Here is a 20,454-nt window from a genome sequence, read left to right as displayed (position 1 = left end):
TATAAAGGAATCCTTTCATGACAATTCTAATTTCAGCTTCATTTTCTTCTAGTCCTTAAAGGAAAGAAGTTAAGTCTTCCAATGCCAATTTGAGGGCCCTCAGAGATGTTCTACACCTTAACAAGGACATGAAGCAAACTATTTGAAGTGTTCTCCTGGGTGACTTACCAACAACGCAGACCAAATATTAAAACTAAAGTCAGAAAAATCCTTAGTGTGGACTTTAACGAAGCACTGATCATTCTATCTCGAAGCCCTTATCATTATCTCCTTTAAATTATATAGTCAATTAAACAGCTGGCCAGTCACACAAGTGTGGTGCCCTCATAATATCAACTGGACCATGAAGAAAACCTTAGGAGCTTGTAAGTTCCTGTTGTGGCTCAGCAGGTTAAGAATCCCACTAGTATCCATAAGGATTCAGGCTGGATCCTGGCCTTGCTCAGTGGGTTAAGGATCCAGTGCTGCTGAAGGCTGGAAAATGGTGTGGCCGTGACTGCAGGTCCAATTTGACCCCCAGCCTGAGAAACTTCTGTATGCTACACCTTGGTGCTAGACCCATCAATGGGTCAAATAAATTACTGCACTCAAAGGCCTAGTATGAGATTCATGCTAAGTAACAGCTAATCTCAATCTGGAAATATGCTCCACCCTGAACAGGGCAAAAGCCCCAAATGAAGATCACAGTCCAAATGTCTGGAGTGTGCTAATGTGGTTAACTTTCACTTTCTGGGTAGGAAACCAAGTTTAGGCAGTCAAAATACAAAGGTGTTATCAACAGGTGTCAAATGTTATGAGGCATCAAACACCTAGGCTTTACCTACTACTAGGTGTTGTCTTGTTGCTTTGTGACTCAAAATTTCGCATTAAAACCAATCAATTCACCCCCCTTCCACATTTTCCAGTGCTAAGGTGTTTGTCAATCCAATATGGTCTTGAAGCAAATAAAAACTAAGAAACTATCATTGGACTACGATCAGGATTTTTTAAGCAATAAAAACCTCACAACTTATTGTCAACAGTGTTTTATTTATACCTACAAAAGAAAACAAGATGGTATCAAAAGGACAATTTACAAACTAAGAATAGTAACATAAGCTCTTAGCATCCTGTGCCTGAACATCACACATCTACAAATCTTTCAAGTCTTAACGCAACAGGAATGTGTTCAGCAAGGACATAAATAGAGAGAGCACTGATCCCAAGCAAAAGCCACCAACCTTTTAGATGAGAGAACTCCACACCATGAATTGTTAGGGAGGTACTGGGGAGAAGCAGCCCCACAGCTTGGAAATCCTTTCCCTAAATGCACTTCAATCATGACTGCAATAATTAGCATCAAATAAGGATTTTTTCTGCTCATGTTCTGAAGCAAAGGCAGAACCTGAATTATGAGTGGCAGACAGAGGCAGAAGACTTAATTCTGGCGGTATTATATAGGAAAAACTCTACTAGTAGATTTCGGCTGTGCTCAGATCACAATAGCTTTTCAGTTCTGAAATAAGCCGTTATCTTTATGATTACAACATCCCTGGTGGAAAAAAGGGAAGCAAGCAGCAGACCAAATACTGCTTGCTTGCCCAAAGACCTTTTACTGCAGACATCTTTTCAAGACCTGCAAGAGTAGGATACCCCCTGCGGTGGCACCTTAAAAAAAAAAATTTTAGGGTGAAATGTCCACAATGGGCTAATCAGTGCTTAGATGGAAAAAAAAAAAAAAAAATTTTTTTTGGGGGGGGGGGGGTAGACACTTTGGTTCGAAAGCACAGAGTAGTGCTGCCATGTTTTTCCTGTGCCTACCATCCTCCCTCAGCCTCAACTTCTATTAAGGGGGAAAAAAACCAGAAGTTAAGAAAGAAGACAGTGGGGGTGGGGGAGAGTAAAAGTTCTTACATGCATATATTTCAGCTTATGCTGACAACCTACCTGTATGTTGCACATTCAACCATACTTTCAGTACCCCTCAGAAACAATCCCCTCTCTCTCCCTGAAGAATTTTAAAAGGAAAACAAAAACAAAAACCTCAAGTATTTAGAACTTACAAACCATCAAGCACTCTCAGGCCTTAGCCAAAGAATGCAATGGAGCCTTCCCCCTTTAACTACACTGTGAATGAACACCACCAATAATAGCATTAAAAAGTAATAATACCACACTGGATACATAAAGAGGTTTCTGGGACTGTCTGTTCTCCCTGCCCTGTTACAGCAAATACAAAAGCAGAAAATTCTTTCTAGGCCCATCTGCTATAGCAAGTCTCAGCAAAACAGCTGGTATTACTACGAAGGGGACAGTCTCACCTACCTTCAGGTGGTGGAAAACTAAAAGGACTTAGACTTTAGTCCTCTTAACTTTTCTTAAGTACCACCTACCTGTAAAAAAAGCTGAGTGCAAAAGGATGCTGAGGAAAACTTGCACCCAAAAGCTATTTCAAAGCACTGCAGAGAAACAGAGTAAGAGTTCTTTCTTAACAAACCCTTAAGACCCTTTAAGACAATTTGGCCAAAAGGGCTGAGTAGCTAGCAAAGAGTTGCTTTTATTCTAGCTCTACAGATACTGAGTTTAACAAGAAAATTTGCCCACTGAATATTATAATTAAACATGGTTTTTACACTGCAGGTGAATGCATATTTAACCGGTTAATAAATTTCCAGTGAACATTTATGTTCATTCTGCTCAAAACTGTCTGGTTGGAAATTGAATTTCACAGATGGTCCCTGGTTATACGGGGAAGAAAAAGAGGCAGCTTCCACCCAGATGCTGAGATGCTACAATTAACCATTGCAATAAACATTTGGGGTTTTTAATTTAAAAAATATACTTAAAAAAAAAAAAAACCCTCAGACTTAGCAATTTAATTTCTAACTGACAACTAAAATGGTTATTTTTCAGTAATTGGGAAGGGGGAAGGCAGAGTGTAAAGGAGACAAAGCCAATTAGGAATTTTTTAAAACTGTCAAATGCACTTAACAAGCAATCAGCCAAAATGACAATGGCAAAGCACTGTCTTAAAAAACTCATCAGGCCTGAGGAACCCTATTCCAGCTTGAGAAACATTAAAAAACATTACAGAAAGTATGCAGGGAACTCCCTCTTGGTTTTCTATCCCAGTAACGAGAGCAATTTAAAGCACAGATGCCATCTTCTTCTGTAGAATTCAACCCTCTACCCTCCCCCACTCCAACTCAAGACAACAAAAAAAAATGTGCACCCACGAAAGGGCCTAATACCTTACTTTTTCTTTTAAGGTGAAAAATAGCTCAAATATCCTCAACATGCAAGAAGTTGGGGGGGAAAAAATCGCTTCCAGTCGGCTATACATATATATATACTCTTAAAAAATCTGTTATTACAGACTGGATCATTTGGCGGGCAGAAGAAACCTGGCAGTGAATTCTAACTAATCTGCATGAAAGACAAATCACAATGGTTGGGGAAAAAATTTAAAAAGAAAAAGAAACGGGGAAGAGAAAAAAAGGTAAAGATAGCGTTCCTTTAAATGTAGTTAAGTCTGCACAAGTCACTACCACTTGAGTGGTTTCATTTACGTGAAGGAGGAGGGGGAGGAGGAGGAGGGGGGTATTGGTAGGCAGTCTGCCCCATGTAACCTATCATGTTGGTAGCTCCTGGAGGTTGTGCAAACTGTTGTGACATCAGTGGCTGTGGTTGCTGCCCAGATCGGCCTATCCCACTAAACTGCTGACTAGAACTCTGTGAACTTCTCCCAGTTGAGGTAGTGCTACTAGCCCCATAAGTACCAGCGCCATATTCTTGGGCTGTGTAACCACTGGTGCCATAAGCAGCTGCCCCATAGGTGCCTTGACCATAGGTGTATTGGCCTGCTTGTGCTCCAAAGGCAGAATTTGGACTTCCATAGCCACTGCCGTTAGCATAACCGGCTCTATCGGTTTCACCACGATCCCGATAGCTTGCAGAGTCTCTCCGGCCACCATCTTTGACTCCTCGAAGCCTCCGGTCACACTCATCCTGATACATCAGATTGGGATTGTTGGCTGAAGAAGTGGTCCGGTATCGAGAACGACCTCCTGATGAGGACACAAGGAATGTTCAATGCCAGATATATGATCCAAACATGTAAAAACACGACTAGGGACAAAACTATTCATGAGGACATATTTAAAAGAATGGTAAGCTGGAGTTCCCGCCGTGGCGCAGTGGTTAACGAATCCAACTAGGAACCATGAGGTTGCAGGTTCGATCCCTGCCCTTGCTCAGTGGGTTAACGATCCGGCATTGCCGTGAGCTGTGGTGTAGGTCGCAGATGCGACTCGGATCCTGTGTTGCTGTGGCTCTGGCGTAGGCTGGCAGCTACAGCTCCAATTAAACCCCTAGCCTGGGAACCTCCATGTGCCGCGGGAGTGGCCCAAGAAATGGCAAAAAGACAAAAAAAAAAAAAAGAATGGTAAGCATATTCAACTTCTTACCTTTTAGGTTCTTTATTTGAGAAGTACCAAGAAACATGCTCTTAAAAATGTGGGGAAGGGAGTTCCTGTAGTGGCTCAGCAGAAATAAATCTGACTAGTATCCATGAGGACACAGGTTCGATCTCTGGTTTACTCAGTGGATTGATAATCCATTATTGCCACGAGCTGTGGTGTAGGTTACAGACACAGCTCGGATCCTGTGTTGCTGTGGCTGTGGTATAGGCCAGTGGCTATAGCTTCGACCCCTAGCCTGGGAACCTTCACATGCCGAGGGTGCAGCCCTAAAAAGACAAAAAATGTAAATAAATAAATAAATAAACAAAAGTGGGGAAAATACTAAGAATGGTTTAAAAACCAAACAGGCAAGCAACTAAGTTCGTAACACCACAAAGGGATCCTCTACTAGTGTATGCTGGTTCTCAAATGTTGCTTTGCAGACCTAACTTCACCAGAGTCACCTCATAAGCTTTAGAGGAAAAGTTCATGTTTCTAGCTCAAATCAAAACCCATTTTAAAAAAAAACTCCGTATCTTAAAATCCTCTAGGGAAATTCTCATGTAGAGTTTCAACATGCAGTAAAAGTTGGGGGGAAAGCTTATCACACTGGTAGGTAGGAAACCCAGACCCTAGCTTATTTTGCAACTGTCTAATTCAGAACCACTAACTGCCTTTCTCTACCACCATGAAACACTATAAAATTACTGATTTCTCCACATGGAAAACTGAAAACCTAACATACTACTTTAAAGGCTTTTACAGGCCCTCCCAACTTTATATTCCTACTCAGAAGGGATTATGAAAAATTATTAGGCAACATACATAAAACCTCCAACGGGATTTAAAAAAAAAAAAAAGTACAAGGAACAGAAAAAAGATACCTTGGCAGTACCTGGAGAACTCCAGGACTTACCCTTACCCCCTCCGCCGCCGCCTCCTCTGTGGTCCACCAGCTGCATCAGTTTTGGATTGATAGCCTGATTAGCCTCTTCTAGCACTTTGATCAACTCTCTGGCCTGCTTCAGGTTCCCAGGGGTGAAGAAGGTGTAGGCAGTGCCCTTGTTGGTGCTACGGGCTGTTCGGCCAATACGGTGCACATAATCCTCTGAGCTGTTTGGATAGTCATAGTTGATCACAAACTTGACATCTTCCACATCTTCAAAGCCAAGGATGAATCAGTGTGTAGGTTGATGTGGCAGGGAAAGAGAAGGTAAAGGACATGCCAACAACAGGTGGGAAGCACGAATGCAGGTGACAGCAGAGGAGAGAAGATTAAGTTAGTAACCACTCTGAACAGGAACAAAAAAAGACTCATCCCAACAGAGTAAAAGAGGATTAATGATGCTTGGGACATGCAGAGGAAATGGCATCTTTATCAGCTGTAAAATCCTAAGGGAATCCCGTTCAACCATCCAAACTCCTGCCTCTTCTGTTATCATAACCAATATGCGACAGGAGTCGTACCAGATTCCAGTTCGTCCTTTTCAAAAACTGGGATGTAGAAGGTGTGGTTACAAGGCCAAATCACTTCTACTCTGTTGGGAGAAGCCTGGCAAAATCTACCAGTAATATAACAAACTTACCTTCAAACCAGTCACAGAGCAAAATGAAAACAAAAACAAAAACAAAACAAACTTCATATACTTTATTACTACATTTTCATGAAAACTTAAGATATTTAAAGAATTTTTGCCTATATTAAGAACAATTTGATCAGAGCCAAAGTTAAATACATACTTTCTTTTCCCTTACAGAAAAACCCAAATTATCTTTCCCCTTTCAATTACCACAAGGAAAAAAACACATTACACTAAAATTTCACTACCAAGCCCAGCTCTGCCAAATAAGGTTTTTTTTTCTCAACTCAAGGTTACGTCAACTCAGTCCTTGCTTCAATTATTTAACCTGGAAAATTAAATAGCCAAAGAATGTGGGAAAACCATGAAACCTTGAGACACAAGTTTAATGTTCTCTCCACTGCTGGGAATTGGATAGAATAACCTCCTAAAGCTTAACGTATGTAAATGTTAGTGTAATGCTTTCAGCTAAATGTCTATTTTTACCTACTTAAACAAACAAATTTAAGAATATAACAAAGAATCCTAATGTTTTGTGGAAAAAATCTGCATTTTACAAAGAATATTCAGAAAATATCCTAGATAAAACACAGATTTTTGTGATATAAATAATTAAAAAACATTCTCTGTTTGTTACCAGACCGATGCACACTCCCTCCTCCTTTGGGAAACCGCTGCAGCCGATCCCGTCTCTTTGCCTTTTATTTTTGGCGGCCTCCTTTCGAAAACTCCGCCTTCTGACACGGGACCACTGGAGCGCGGGGAGCATGCATCAAGGGTCCGTGGCAGTGAGAAGTCCCCACACACGCTCGCTCTGTGAACTGGCTTAGATGCTTCTCTGTAGCCCCATTTGGTTGCCAAGCGCCGGAGAACCTGGGTTCGGGTAAAAATTTCAGGTCCTCCAACGCCTCCCCCAAGGATAATTGGGGTGATTGTAGAAAAAAATAATTAATTAAAAAAAATGTAAGTTACATCCAAAGGGTCAGACTGCATCTATTGCCCAGACTGGATTAATTTCAGGGGGAAAGGGGAGATGATTTAAAAAAAAAAAAAAAAAATTGGGTTGTTAAAGGGCCTGTGAAGAAAGGGGCATTATGTCTGTTTCTTATTACAATAAAGGCTCCTCAGTCTTTACTGACCCCTAAAGTCCTGAAATCACACCAGAAAGACGAGAAGGCAGTTATCACAGGGGGCAGCGTGAGTCTCCGGCTAGGGTCGTTGATGTAACAAAGGAAAAACAAAAATTTACAGGGCCAGGGTGGATGTGAGGTGGGGGCGTGGGGATGGAGGGATGGTGAGTTATGCTCCATGACATCTTCAGAGTTGGGATAATGCTCCTTAGTCAATCCCATTGTGTATGACCATAGGCAGCAGAGCAGGCTGAAATTACTGCACTGGGCGCCCAGACGTGTGCTTTCCTAGCAGAAAGCCCTGGAGACTAGAGTCAACAGTTTGGATACTAGCACTTGGGAATATTTCTGGAGGGGCTCAAAAGGGGGCAGACACGGTGCAAGTTCTTCATACAAGAAAGGTGTCTTGGGTGTGCACACATACAGCTGGGCACATATGAGCAAGCGCAGAATTTGGTTGTTGTCTCCAGTCAAGCCTGCCCTGATGTTATTTGTGCACTGCCACAATATTACCTTGGTGCCTTTAAAGAAGATGCTGTTGCAGGGTAAGAAATCGAAAAGTTAATATTTTGGCCAGCTGCCTAGGATAAGAACTTTTTGTCTGACAAGCCCTATGACATGGCCTGAATCTCCAATCACTAACTGGGAGGGGCTGAGACTAGCCAACAGGCTCATCTAGAGCTGCTTCGGGCCAATGTAGATTTGCCTCGGCCATGTACTGAGTGATCTGCAGCTGATATCAAAGCTTCTGTTAAAAAACAAAACAAAATAAATTCAATACTTTTAGTTTAACAGTGCCTAATTTAAACAAAAAAAGGAAAAAGGAAAAATATCCCACTGGAAAGGGAATAAACAGTGGTTTCCTAAATAAAATTATGGGAATCGAAGAACTTACCTGAAGGGAACATTTAAGAGGCCATCGCTCGACAGGAAGTGAAAAAAGGCCTGGTGACTCAGCTGAAAATTGCACCCCTGTCTATGAGGTAGAAGCCTTCACTTTCCAGGATCTTGTAGGACCTTGGTCAGCATTCTGCCATTTTGGTGGGTTTTCCCCTTCCTTTTGACTTTTACAAGGCAGCAAACAAAGGGGCCCAAAACAATCGCTGATGTTGAGTAACAAGAAACAGACTCAGGTACCTTCCCTCGCCCCTCTCTTGGATGAGAGAGGGTGGGATGAAGAGTCTATGGCAGCCAATTGAGTTGGTTTAGAAATGCAGGGGGACATGGAACAAATATTTTAAATTGTCTAGGCAAGATGCACAAAGAAGCTACCAGCACATAGCAAGCCTGTTTAAAAACCACCATCACTGAAAGCTTTTATGTAAACTGCTTTCAAGCCTCAGCCTCTTCTCCCAACAGGCCCAAGTTCTAACCGCATAGATCCAGACATGACCTCAGAGGGCAGAGACAATTTTTCAGTCATGGCTGCAAGTCACCCCCTCTGAAGGAGGGAACAATGAGAGCAATGTATAAAGAGCCTTCATTACTACTGTATTCCAGTTTGAATACTTGTTCTCTTTATGTTGCATATCATAAAGGAATATGGTGCTGCTCACCTTACTGGGCAAGAAACTAGCATCAGCCAATAATTTTAAAATAATATCTTTGTAATAAAATACTCTCATCTTTTTTAAGATTTACGTTTTAAGTTAAACCTGTTTCATTCAGAATGATGGGCTAAGTACCACAAGATATTTCTATATATTTTAAATCATTATGGATTGAAAAATCCCAGGACAGCAGCTTCAAATTAGGTTTTTAAAAACAGCACATCAATGATGTGAGTATGGATAAAAGGAGGGGATAACTGGGTACTCATGATAATTTTACTTCAGTAAATTAAACTGGGCGATGCACATTTAATTGCTGCAATATAAACAATTTTACTAAATCCCAAGAATATATTGTATTAGCATTCATGGACTTGGACCTCCATAGATAGATTGGTAGGGGGGAAATCACTGAAGAAACTAGCTTCTAACAGGTTCAATCAGGCTCATTCTATCCACCCATAAAATAGAATAAAACCAGAAAGAAGTAAATAAGTTCAGCTGTTAACTGAATGTCTCCTCTCCCTCTAACTGTTTAAAAAGTCATGCCTAGGCCCTGCTGCAGACCAAAGCCTGTTTGTTAGGAGCAGGAAGAGACTCTGAAAATAAAAGGAAAAACAAAAAAACCCCACCAAACCCAAAAAAACCCACCAAGGTTTAGGAAAAAAAAAAAAAAAAAAAAAAGAAAAAAGGAAAAAAAAATGGGGGGGAGGGAAATCACATACTTTGTATGTATTCTTCTCTTTTAAATATTTATCTAAACACACGTATATACAATTCTAATGTGAAATGACAAACAAATCTTTAAACCAAAAGATACATATACCATTGACAGAGACACCTATCTATACAAACCTAGCCCACGGGAGGCTACGTCTGTGGCAATGAGAATGGGAGCCTTTCCAGAACGGAACTCTGCAAAACAAAGATGATACCATGAATGCCAAGTTAGAAAATCAAGGCTATGTGCTGTATCTTTAAAAATAATCAAACAGACATTCTCAGCTATCTGGCCTTTTTACCTTACCATGTTAAAATTTCAAGTAATGGTGTCAGAGCCCATCAAACTCTTTTAAATTTAAGAGTAATAGTAATTCTTCTGAAAATATTTATTGTACTCATCTTTAGCAGAGAAGCAACACACTAAAAAAGCTACCTCTAATAATGAAGTACCATTAAAACGCTGTGGCAATTTGTAACAAATTTAACATGAGCTAGAATTTTTCTTCCTTTAAATTGCAACAGCAAAGTTATCTTCCAAATGAAACAAAACCAAAAGTCAGGGTGGGGGGGCTGGGGAAAAGGAAGGAGCGAGTGTAAGAGATGTAGAATAAAAGGAGAAACCGTAACTTTGCCCTGTGAAATAACAGAATAAATATATTGGTCTCTGCCCTCGGTTCCTGGCATAAAGCTCCTAAAATCCTTGTAAAATAGGGATGCTAGGAGAATCTTTTATTCTAATATTTAAGTCTTTGATCCTAGTTCCTGAATAAGAGTCCCAAAATCTCTCAATTTCCTGGATGATACAAAAGAACTCTTTTGTACTAAGGAAGTGACACCTGGTGGGCTCCAGGATAGCTTGCAGATGGGGGCTGGTCACTAGAAAGAGCAAGCCATGATCAGAAGTTTGGAATTCTGAGCCCCACTCCCAATCCTCAGAGGAAAGAACATGGAGACTGAGTTAACACGATGAAGCCTCCATTAAGTATCTCACAAGTACGGGACTTAGGGAGCTTCTGGGCTGGTGTGTGTATCTATAAAGACAAGAACTTATTAGATAAAGAAAGGGTGGTCTAAGTGGTGAATAAGTGGAGTAAAGAGCCAAAATTATTGACCTTAAAGGATAGTGGAGATGCCAAAAATGCCCCTAATATTCAATTAACCACAGCAGAGCTAGGCAAACACTGGTCTATGGGTCAAATCTGGCACAATGCCTATTTTTCCAAATCTTTTCCAAATCAAGTTTTGTTGGAACACAGCCAGACTATCTCTACATAGGATCTATGGCTATTTTGGTACAAGAGCAGAGTTGAACAGCTAACACAAACCACCATACAGTCTACTGTAAAGCCAAAGTTTGCCAATCCCTGAACTAGACTAAGGACAATGCTTAGTTTTGGGTACCTACCATTAAGTACCCAATCTCTTTCTGGTTGACTCTTGTCTCCATGGATACACATAGCTGGCCAACTGTCAGAAGAACAAAGTACATGGTAAGCACTGAAATATTATACAACATTCACAATACTAATTTAGAAATTCCCACTTAACTATAAAACCTGAGGCAAATCAATACCTTAGCACCACACTCACCCATCTCTGCGCATCCTTCGAGTGAGGTCATCACAGCGTCTCTTTGTCTCTACAAATATTATTGTCTTATTTTCCTTTTCCGCCATTATTTCCTCCATGAGCTGGATCAACCTGAAAACAATCCCCAATAATTCAGTCATGCAGAGAAGACCTCCTTACATATCATGCAGAAGCTATATCGGCAATTTCAACCCTCCAAAACTTTACTACTTTCTCTCCACATTACTTTTTTGGCTTTTTAGACACACACCCATGGCACAGGGAAGTTCCTAGGCTAGGAGTGGAATCGGTGCTGCAGCTGCTGGCCTACACTACAGCCACAGCAACATGGGATCCAAGACAAGCCTGTGATCTACACCACAGCTCACAGCAATGCTAGATCCCTGACCCACTGAGACCAGGGATCGAACCCTCATTCCTCATGGATACTAGTTGGATTTGTTTCCACTGCACCACAATGGGAACTCTCCCACATTATTTACAGCTGGTAATTGTCAGATGTGGGAATCAAGTCCAATGATCCAGAACCCTTACCTTTTACCTGATGCTTTGATCAATAATAAAAAGAATGAACTATTGGAAAACTAGCAATGATTTTAATGTTTTCAGGTATAGAAAGTACTAGCCTCTATAACATTTTAATTTTGGACGATTATTAGGAAAAGTTTATCAGCATTATTGAAAACAGTGAAATCTCTTACTTGTGGTCTTTTTCACTCTCCATGCAGACATCCACAATCTGGAGGATGTTGTGGTTGGCACTCAACTCCAGATTGCCTACATTGATCTGAGTGTAATCACGAAGGAAATCCTCTGCAAGCTGTCTTACTTCTTTCGGCCAGGTTGCACTCCACATCAATGTCTGCCTATCAGGCTATCAGGAAAGAAAAGGCTTTCTTTTAGGCAAAGGAACCACTATAGGCAAAGGGTATATATGAGATAGTCAATTATCAGCTTTACACACCCTAATTTGGTCAACAATTTTACGAATCTGGGGTTCAAAGCCCATGTCAAGCATTCTGTCAGCCTCATCCAGTACAAGGTAAGTACATCGGCGAAGATTTGTCTTTCCTGACTCCAGGAAATCTATCAGGCGTCCAGGAGTAGCTATACAGATTTCAACACCTGTAAAACAAAATCAAGGATCTAGCTAAGAATTCTTTACACATTGCTTAAGCCTCAGCAAACTAAGAAGCACAGCTCTGGTGGTTGTACTCAGTGCTACAGAGCACCAGTTAAAACTTCAATACTGTTCCTGGAAAAGCATGATGTAAAAAGAATTTATGTACAGTCATCAAAACCTCACAAAGTCTCTAGCCACACTGAACTTGCCTAAAATGGCATTTTAAACATATATGAGAATTTCTAAGCTGTTGAGATAGTGATGATTTCTTTCCCCACCAGAACCCACTATTTTCCTCTTCAATTTCATTTATAGAAGTTGGTAAAATGAGAGAAACCAATAATTCTTATACATTAATTTTTTAAATTACCTCTCTCCAAATCTCGAATCTGAGGACCTTTAGGAGCACCTCCATAAATGCAAGTACTCTTCAATCTAGAACATTTGCCATAGTCATCGGCCACCTGCTGCACTTGCTGGGCAAGCTCTCTGGTAGGAGCCAGAACTAGACACTAAAACAAACAAACCAATAAGACTACTTGAGACACCTATATCAACTTTAAAGACGAAAAAAGATACAAAAAAGTTATCTAATTCTCTAACCTGGTACTTTCAAAGTATGTGATGAGGTGGGGGCAGGCTGGGAAGGAAGGGGTATAAGACAGTGACTGGAGTGTAGAAAAAATGATGAGAATATTTGGCATGTGGTATGATGGATGATTTTTTTTTTGGTCTATTTGTTTTGTTTTGGCCACCCTGTGGCCTATGGAGTTTCACGGGCCAGGGATCAGATCTAAGCCGCAGCTGCGACCTATGCCACAGCTGCAGCAACACCAGATCCTTCACCCACTATGCCGGGATCAAACCAGTGCTCCCTGATGGCCACTGATCCCATTGCGCCATTGCAGGAACTCCTGGTATGATGGCTAACTTTTGATACAAGATTCATTAACATTATGTGTACTATGTAAAAGTTGATTTACAGATTGTATTGCCTAGTTTTAACTAAACAACTCAAAATGAGAAAGTGGCTATAAAATGTCCCTGCAACAATACCATGGATTAAATATTAGAAACAGATGAACAAGAAAAGAGCAGGAGTGACAGTTTTCTGACATCTAGTTTAAGCTCTTAGGCAGGCACATTACACAGAAACAGAGTGATGACTTAAACACAATCTGACAAGAAGCTGGCCAAATTAAACAAAATTAAGTCACTCTGAAACAGGTACCATACACCACTGTTAACAATGACCCTCACTTGGTGTACTGATCCATTAGACTGTTAGCTAATAGCTATTAGCCATACAGAATACATACATATGATGTAATGGAAAGTAATGCACTATTTCCTATAATTTGAGACATACTGTAATAATGTATCTATTTATAAATGTAGACTGTAAATTCTATTTTTAAAAACAGAATGTACATTCCAAATGTTTGAAGACCACTACTCAAATCTTATAGGAAATATCATAAATGAAAATGATCAAAGCAGAAACCTGTACTGCTCTATATAACTATTTACCAAAGCATTACTTAACCACAAAGAATACACATCCAAAACTGACTTAGATCCACAGGGCAGTGATCTTATCTCCTATGTTTTATATCCCCAGTAGCATCAATGAGCAATTTAGAATTGCAGTTGAGCACAGGGCGGCAGCTACAGCTCCAATTCAACCCCTAGCCTGGTAACTCCCATATGCCACGGGTGTGGCCCTAAAAAAAGAAAAAATTGTACTTGAAGGAGGGAGTTCCCAATGTGATGCAGAGGGTTAATGATCTGGCCTGTTTCTATGAAGGTGCCAGTTTGATCCCCCACTTGGCTCAAAAGGTTAAGGATCCAGCATTTACTACCACTGTGGAACAGGTTACAGCTCTGGCTTGGATTAGATTCCCTAGCCTGGGAACATCCACATGCTGTGGGTACAACCAAAAAAGATTAAAAAAAAAAAAAAAAAGAATTGCACTCAAAGGATTTCCCTTGTAGCACAGGAGGTTAATAAGGAGCCAGCATGATCACTGGCTGGATCGCCACTCTGGTGCCGTTCAATCCTTGGCTTAGGAACTTCCACATGCTGCAAGTGGCGCCATAGAGAGCGAGAGAGATCACTTAATTGAATGGTATCTAAGATTTATTAGTAAGATAGAGATATCTCTTCTAGAAGTGGAAGGTGGGATTGAGAATGAAATCTCAGAACATTATGTAAAGTACACAACAATCACTGGGTTGCAGCTATTCTTAGAATTATAAACAAACTGAAACACACTTACAATTGGGCCGTCTCCCCTTTCCAAGTAAGGCTGGTGGTTAATATGAACAATTGCCGGCAGCAAATACTGGGGGAGGGGGGAGAAAATGACAATCTTATACCAAAAGCAAGCCAGTATATGAAATGTTTTAAATTATCACAGTAACTGATAATGCCTAAGTAACCAGGAAAGAGAAAATAGAACTCACAACTGTTACACATCTGTGCAATGTAAATTCAAACATAAAATGCTTCCACATATTTCAGATAGCTAAAAGAGCTAAGGTATTATGTACACGATCTAAATTAAAACTTTAAGAACTAAGAATATATGAAATATTTACAGTAGCATTACAGTAGCAAAATAAGTTATCACAACCTTAAAAATCTTCCCTTGCTGGTACATACCGCCAATGTCTTCCCAGAGCCAGTCTGAGCAATGCCCACCATATCCCGGCCACTAAGAGCCAAGGGAAATCCCTGGCACTGAATCGGAGTTGGTTCTGTAAAGTGCTGATCCATCAACACATCCATTACGTATTCTGTACAAGAATAGATATTACTGTTTTTAAGTAAAACTAAGGACACAGCCAAATGAAATTTTAAAAACTGCTCACTGAAGCTAGCTCCAAGTAGCTTTTTCTTCAGTTACTGAATCTTTGAATTGCTGACCATTGCCACAGCCACCTAACCTTATCTTCGAAAACTTGAAAACCACTGCCTTACAGTAGCTAACAGGGCATAGGTACACGGTAGTCACTTAATTACCTAACTCAACTTTTATCCAGCTAGAAAACAATTTCATAAGGCTGTTTTCTAAAAGGTAGAAACAAAACCCCAAGGAGAGATGAAAAAAATCACACCCCAAAAGTTCTAAATCAGAGACCACAAGAGCATTAAAACAACAAACCCCCAAACTTTTACTACCTTTAAAAATTTATTACGCAAATTAATTTATCACATCTGTAGTTGTATAATGATCATAACAAACCAATTTCACAGGATTTCCATCCCACAACCCAAGCACCTCCCCCCACCCCCCAACTTTTACTACCTTTATTAAAGGTTTCTACTTGCTTTTTTTTTTTATCAAAATTCTGAGCCTGTGTCAAAACCTTGAAATAACCTATGACCAGAAGAACCACTCAAGCTAAATTAACCAATTAGGACCCTGGACTGAAAAAACACTTACGTGGGAAGTTAGCATGATGGAAGGCAAACACAGGTTTAGGACAAACATCGCCCCCTCTCACTGTAATCTCTTTCTTTCGGCGTAGTTCATCAACCTCATACTATGTATGAAAACAAAGTAGGACAAATCATAAAACAAGTTATTCTAAACATGCAAAACTTTATAGTCCAACACAGAACAACTATCATCAAATTCACAATTACAACGGAAAATAAATGTAAACTTCTTATAGCATATGTTTTGTGTATGTTCAACTTCATCCAACTTTGAGTCAATGAAGCAGGTAATAGGAGTTTCATTTTCGGAGTTCCCGCTGTGGCCCAGTGGAAATGAATCCAACCAGCACCCACAAGGATGCGGGTTCAATCCTGGCCTCGCTCAGTGGGTCGGGAGCCAGTGTTGCTGTGAGCTGTGGTGTAGGTCAGACATGGCTCAGATCCTGAGTTGCTGTGGCAGAGGCCAGCAGCTGTAGCTCCAATTTGACCCTTACTTAGCCTGGGAACTTCCATATGCCAAGGGCATGGCCCTTAAAAAAAAAAAAAAAAGCACGCTTCATTTTCCATATGAGAAGAGTTACTCAGGAGATTAGTAAATTGCCCAAGGCAAGAAATGGGAAGAGGGAAAAAACCATGGAACATTTTCTGTGGCATGTGGAAGTTCCGGGGCCAGGGACTGAGCTTGAGCCACTGTGGTGACAAAGCAGGATCCTAAACCCAATGCACAAGGAGACTCCGCCTTACACTGTTTTCTGAACAAGTCACCATGTCATGGGTAGAACCCAAAACAATCATGAGATTAAAAACACAAACAGAAATAAAAAATAGTATTTTTAATTTATTTAAATTTACTTCATAGATGAAAACGCATGATACTACATGCATACAGTTAAAAATCACATAATAAACTGATTGAGAAATATAACAAATGAGAACCAAGTAACTGGGTCTTACTGGTTTCCCTTAAGACCATCAGCAATCTTAATAAGAACCAAAGTACCACACTAGAATAAAACCTGTTAACAGTGGAATTCCCATCAAGGCTCAGAGGGTTAAGAACCCCACGCTGTCTCTGAGGATGTGGGTTTGATCCCTGTCCTCACTCTGGGGGTTAAGGATCTAACATTGCCACAAGCTACAGCAAAGGTCACAGATGCAGCTCTCATCTGACACCTAGCCTAGGAACTTCCACATGCTGCAGGTGTGGCCATTAAAAAGGCCACCATGTAACAGCAACAGCTGTACATGAGTAAACTCTGGCTAATATATCTACTAGGTTCATGATTACATATGAAAAAAAGGTAAATAAATAACCCCCTCCCCAAAGCTTACCGGAGTCAACCTTGCCACTTCTGGATGTTCAACATAAAAATTCTTCTCAAACTTAGGGAGCTCACTCAAATCCCACTTCTTTTTACGTAAACGCTCCCCAGGATTACCAAATTTCTTTGGGGGAAGGCCGCCACCACCTCTTGCTCCAAATCTAGAAACACCAAAACTTTTATTTATTATTTTGTAAGCAAAATACCTTAGGTACCATAAAAACATGCAAAGATGGGATTCTTAAGATACTACCAGCCCCGACCAAAAAAGGCTTGTGTGTAAAGTGATTACAACAGTACCTGGCATAGTAAACACTCATACAAGCTAACATAATTTTATTCATTCAACCAATAGTTACTGTGTATCATGTACTGTTTTAAGTTGTGCCAGAGATACTAATGTGAACAGAAGTCTCTACTCTCATGTAGTAATCAAGGCAAAATTGTGGACAGGTAGAAAAAGGTCAAGCAAGTTACCCGAAAATGAACAGCTTCTTGAACTCCTCACCCCTTTATGCTGTGATGAATACTCCTTTTGCCTGCTAATCTTTGGCTTAAAAACCAACCTAAACATTTCTCTAAATACAAACATACAAAGACTGGTTTTACTGGGAGTATTAAACATTTACCTTCAAAATGCGGAACTTGGGTGATTCCATTTATACTACTGCTGATCAAAAATCTTCTATATGCCTTCAGGTTTAAGACTCTACAGACCTAAGACTACAGTGATAGACCCCTCCCTCCTCACTTGCAAATCAAGGAGCACAATTCTAAATAAGGTACTCTACAATAAAAAGCCAAGTCTTTAGACTGTCAGTCTTGCAAAGAATAAAAATGACTAACGACCAATTTTCAGACATTGGCTGCCTAGTTATGTAAATTGATGTAGCTCCTAGAAGATACCATGTCAATGCTGCTGCTGTTGTTATTCCATTGCTACCCAGACTTTAAAATACCGACCTAGAAAAAAACAGAACTTTTGAAATTGATGTTCTTTTTAAGGTTTACTCAAGGTAGTCCTTATTTTTTAAGTGTTTTCCTTCCTATTCCCTTAGCTATTTATCTAAGACATACCACCCTACAATAAAGATACAATTTGCAACATAGGATTGTTAAAAAATAAGCTTTTTACCACCTTTATAATGCTGACTTCAATATTCAAGAGCCTTTACTTGTAAAATTTGAGTACATTTGTACCATCATCTAAAGCACATATCCTAATCCCTCACATACTATGCTGCTCATTAAATGTTTTTATTGAGTATAATTTGGCTTTGCAATTAATGCCCGCTTTGAAGACTTACACATTTAATACACAAAATCATGCTAGTTTAAATGTGCAACACACATTTTTGGACTGTACATGTACATACAGCACTCCACTCGTTTCCTTTTCAAAACAATAATCCATTTCAGGTCTGTTCAAGTTAAGAACAAGAGCAACTGAAATAACAAAGGAAATTTCATAGTACAAGTAAAGTCAGAGCAAAGACCTTATGAATGAGTTTTTAAATTTATTTTTAAAGTCTTTTTTCTTAGTGTCACCTGAAACTTTGGGTCAATATGGGTTAAACTAAGTATGGATCAGTAATTCACTTTCTGCTCTTTCCAAATAATGAATTTTTATTATTAAAACATATATATGGTAAAATATCAAACCAAACACCCATGGTAAAGAAACAGTATTACCAGTACCTCGGTACCCTCCATGTGCCTATTTCAAGTTTACAATTCCCATCATAATAAATACCACCTGAAATTTTAACTATTCCCTTGTTTTATCTGTGAGTACCCTCGCGTTACTCTTTTAGCATAACTTGCCTTTTTAACTTTATTTTAGGTTTGTGAATGCGGCAAGTTTTTCTTTTTCACCGCTGTATTGTATTCTACTGTAAGAATACAGTCAATTTAACCAGTCATTTAAGCTGTTTCTAATACTCTCTCATGAACAATGCTGTTACAAACATGGATACCGGGTACATGCACCAAGACTTCTCTAGACCTAAAAGTCTGGGGTATAAACCTTATGAGAAGAGTTTGGGGTTATTTTCATTTTACTAGATTAATATTAAGTTCTTTTTCCTAAGCGGTTTACTGAAATTCACTTCGGTTAGCTATACTGAGAAACACTAAGCGAACATTCCATCTACAGCCCTCCGAACTTAATACTAAAATCAAGTATTTTCTTTCCTAACAAGGTATAAATCAAAACAACCCTTTTTATTTAGTAAATGAAGTGGTCATTAAGGAGCTTATGACTAGCAGGTCTGGTACTTGTGTTATCTGAACCACAAAAACCAAAAACGTTTGGAGAAAACAGCATTAACAGAATGCCTACTACAGGGACCATCGCATGGTATTTCAATTGAGAACAATGCGAAGTAAAGGCAGTTACTACCTCCATCTTCAGAAGAGAAAACAGACTCACAAAGGTTCAGGATCCTGCCCAAGGTCACACACACATACATATTAAGAGGTGACTGGGTCCCATAAACTTTTTATCCAGAGATAAAACTTTTATTACAAAAGTAAACAGCCCAAATAAACACGGACCTCTTAAGCAACTTTTTAAACAGGGGCTTTAAGATTTGAATCTCAGTATCTGGGAGGACTCCAGGTTTAATCCTGTTAACTTCCAACCTAGTAACCGTGGCATTTCTACATCAAAAGCTCTCAAGCTAGGGCGAGAAGTTAATGCTTCAGTCCAATTAGAGGGGGAAAAGGCCGAAACATTAAAAAAAAACAACAAAAAAAACTTTAATAACTGCCAAACAAAACTCCCTCCCCAAACACGACCATGAAGATGGCAAATAATTCCACCATTTTGCATTCCAATGTGCTTCCTTCGAATTATTTTAAAAGACGACTAAAGGCAATTTTAAAATACTTTAAACGCTACAAGTCAGCCTCTTAGTCTCTGGTTTCAAACCAAGTTTCCAATCGCAGTAACACGGAAGCCATTTCGCGTTAAAAGATTTGCCTAGGCTGCACTCGGAGACCTCATCCTCTTCTCTCAGCAAGAACATCCGAGTTTCACGGATGAACACTGAGGCCTGGAGAGATCGAATGACCTGCCTAAATCGGCAGGGCTCGAAACCGAGAAACCAGGGAGGCCTGGGCTGGGTCTGCGGCGGCCAGGCCGCGCCACGACGACCGTACAGGAGCAGGGGCTGGGGCGTCGCCGAGCCGCCGCCCCCCCTGCCAGGTCACCCCGGGGCCCACGGTCGGGCCCACGCCTTAAACCGCTATTATGTCCCGGGTTGCCTCGCCTCTCAGAGTTGGGAGCGCGGCTCCCAGGCCTGCGATCAGCTCAAAAGTCTTCCGCTCGACCGCAGGCGGCGGTCTCCTCAGGAGACAACCCCCTCCCCACCCCCCGCGCACACAAGGCCTTTCCTCTCCTCCAACTCCCGCTTACCCTCCACGGTCACGATCCCGGTCCCGGTCCCCAAAGCCGCCTCCGCGCATGGTCCCAAATGGATAGAGATCTGGGAGCGGGGCACGGATGGCCGGGCTCGGGAGGGCCTGCGGCTCCGGTCTGGTGACGACCGA

General features: G+C 40.5%; 2 protein-coding genes across 3 annotated transcripts in view; one reads left to right on the top strand and one right to left on the bottom strand.

The window, feature by feature from the left end:
• Positions 1-1,012, top strand: part of KDELR3 (KDEL endoplasmic reticulum protein retention receptor 3) — an 11,236-nt gene extending 10,224 nt beyond the window's left edge. The window contains exon 5 of the mRNA XM_047786246.1: positions 53-1,012. Within this exon, the coding sequence (XP_047642202.1) occupies positions 53-93 (41 nt within the window). The 3' untranslated portion in view covers positions 94-1,012. The remainder of the gene's footprint in view (positions 1-52) is intronic.
• On the bottom strand, positions 1,010-20,454 carry DDX17 (DEAD-box helicase 17). 2 transcript variants are annotated; one of them, XM_047786244.1, is made up of 13 exons: positions 20,321-20,454; positions 16,913-17,063; positions 15,585-15,684; positions 14,801-14,934; positions 14,415-14,480; positions 12,506-12,647; positions 11,977-12,137; positions 11,714-11,886; positions 11,013-11,123; positions 10,828-10,889; positions 9,555-9,614; positions 5,356-5,598; positions 1,010-4,046 (listed from the first exon to the last, which is right to left on the bottom strand). In XM_047786244.1, the coding sequence occupies exons 1-13, from the start codon at positions 20,368-20,370 to the stop codon at positions 3,541-3,543; spliced, it is 1,959 nt and encodes a 652-aa protein (XP_047642200.1). In that variant the 5' UTR covers positions 20,371-20,454; the 3' UTR covers positions 1,010-3,540. The 2 variants fall into 2 exon arrangements, with proteins under 2 accessions (XP_047642200.1, XP_047642201.1); XM_047786245.1 differs by having other exon boundaries at positions 5,362-5,598.

The sequence above is a fragment of the Phacochoerus africanus genome, chromosome 7 (genome assembly GCF_016906955.1).
Source record: "Phacochoerus africanus isolate WHEZ1 chromosome 7, ROS_Pafr_v1, whole genome shotgun sequence".
NCBI classification, from domain to species: Eukaryota; Metazoa; Chordata; class Mammalia; order Artiodactyla; family Suidae; genus Phacochoerus; species Phacochoerus africanus.
Note: the sequence above shows the minus strand (reverse complement) of the source record. Positions and strands in the feature narration are given on the sequence as shown.

Coding starts and splice junctions, on each gene's coding strand:
- DDX17 (XM_047786244.1), bottom strand. CDS start 20,370: ATGCGCGGAGGCGGCTTTGGGGACCGGGACCGGGATCGTGACCGTGGA. Junction 14,935..15,584: donor CCATCATGCTAACTTCCCAC/GTAAGTGTTTTT, acceptor ATTCTTGTACAG/AATACGTAATGGATGTGTTG. Junction 11,124..11,713: donor GAGAGTGAAAAAGACCACAA/GTAAGAGATTTC, acceptor GATTGTTTTCAG/GTTGATCCAGCTCATGGAGG.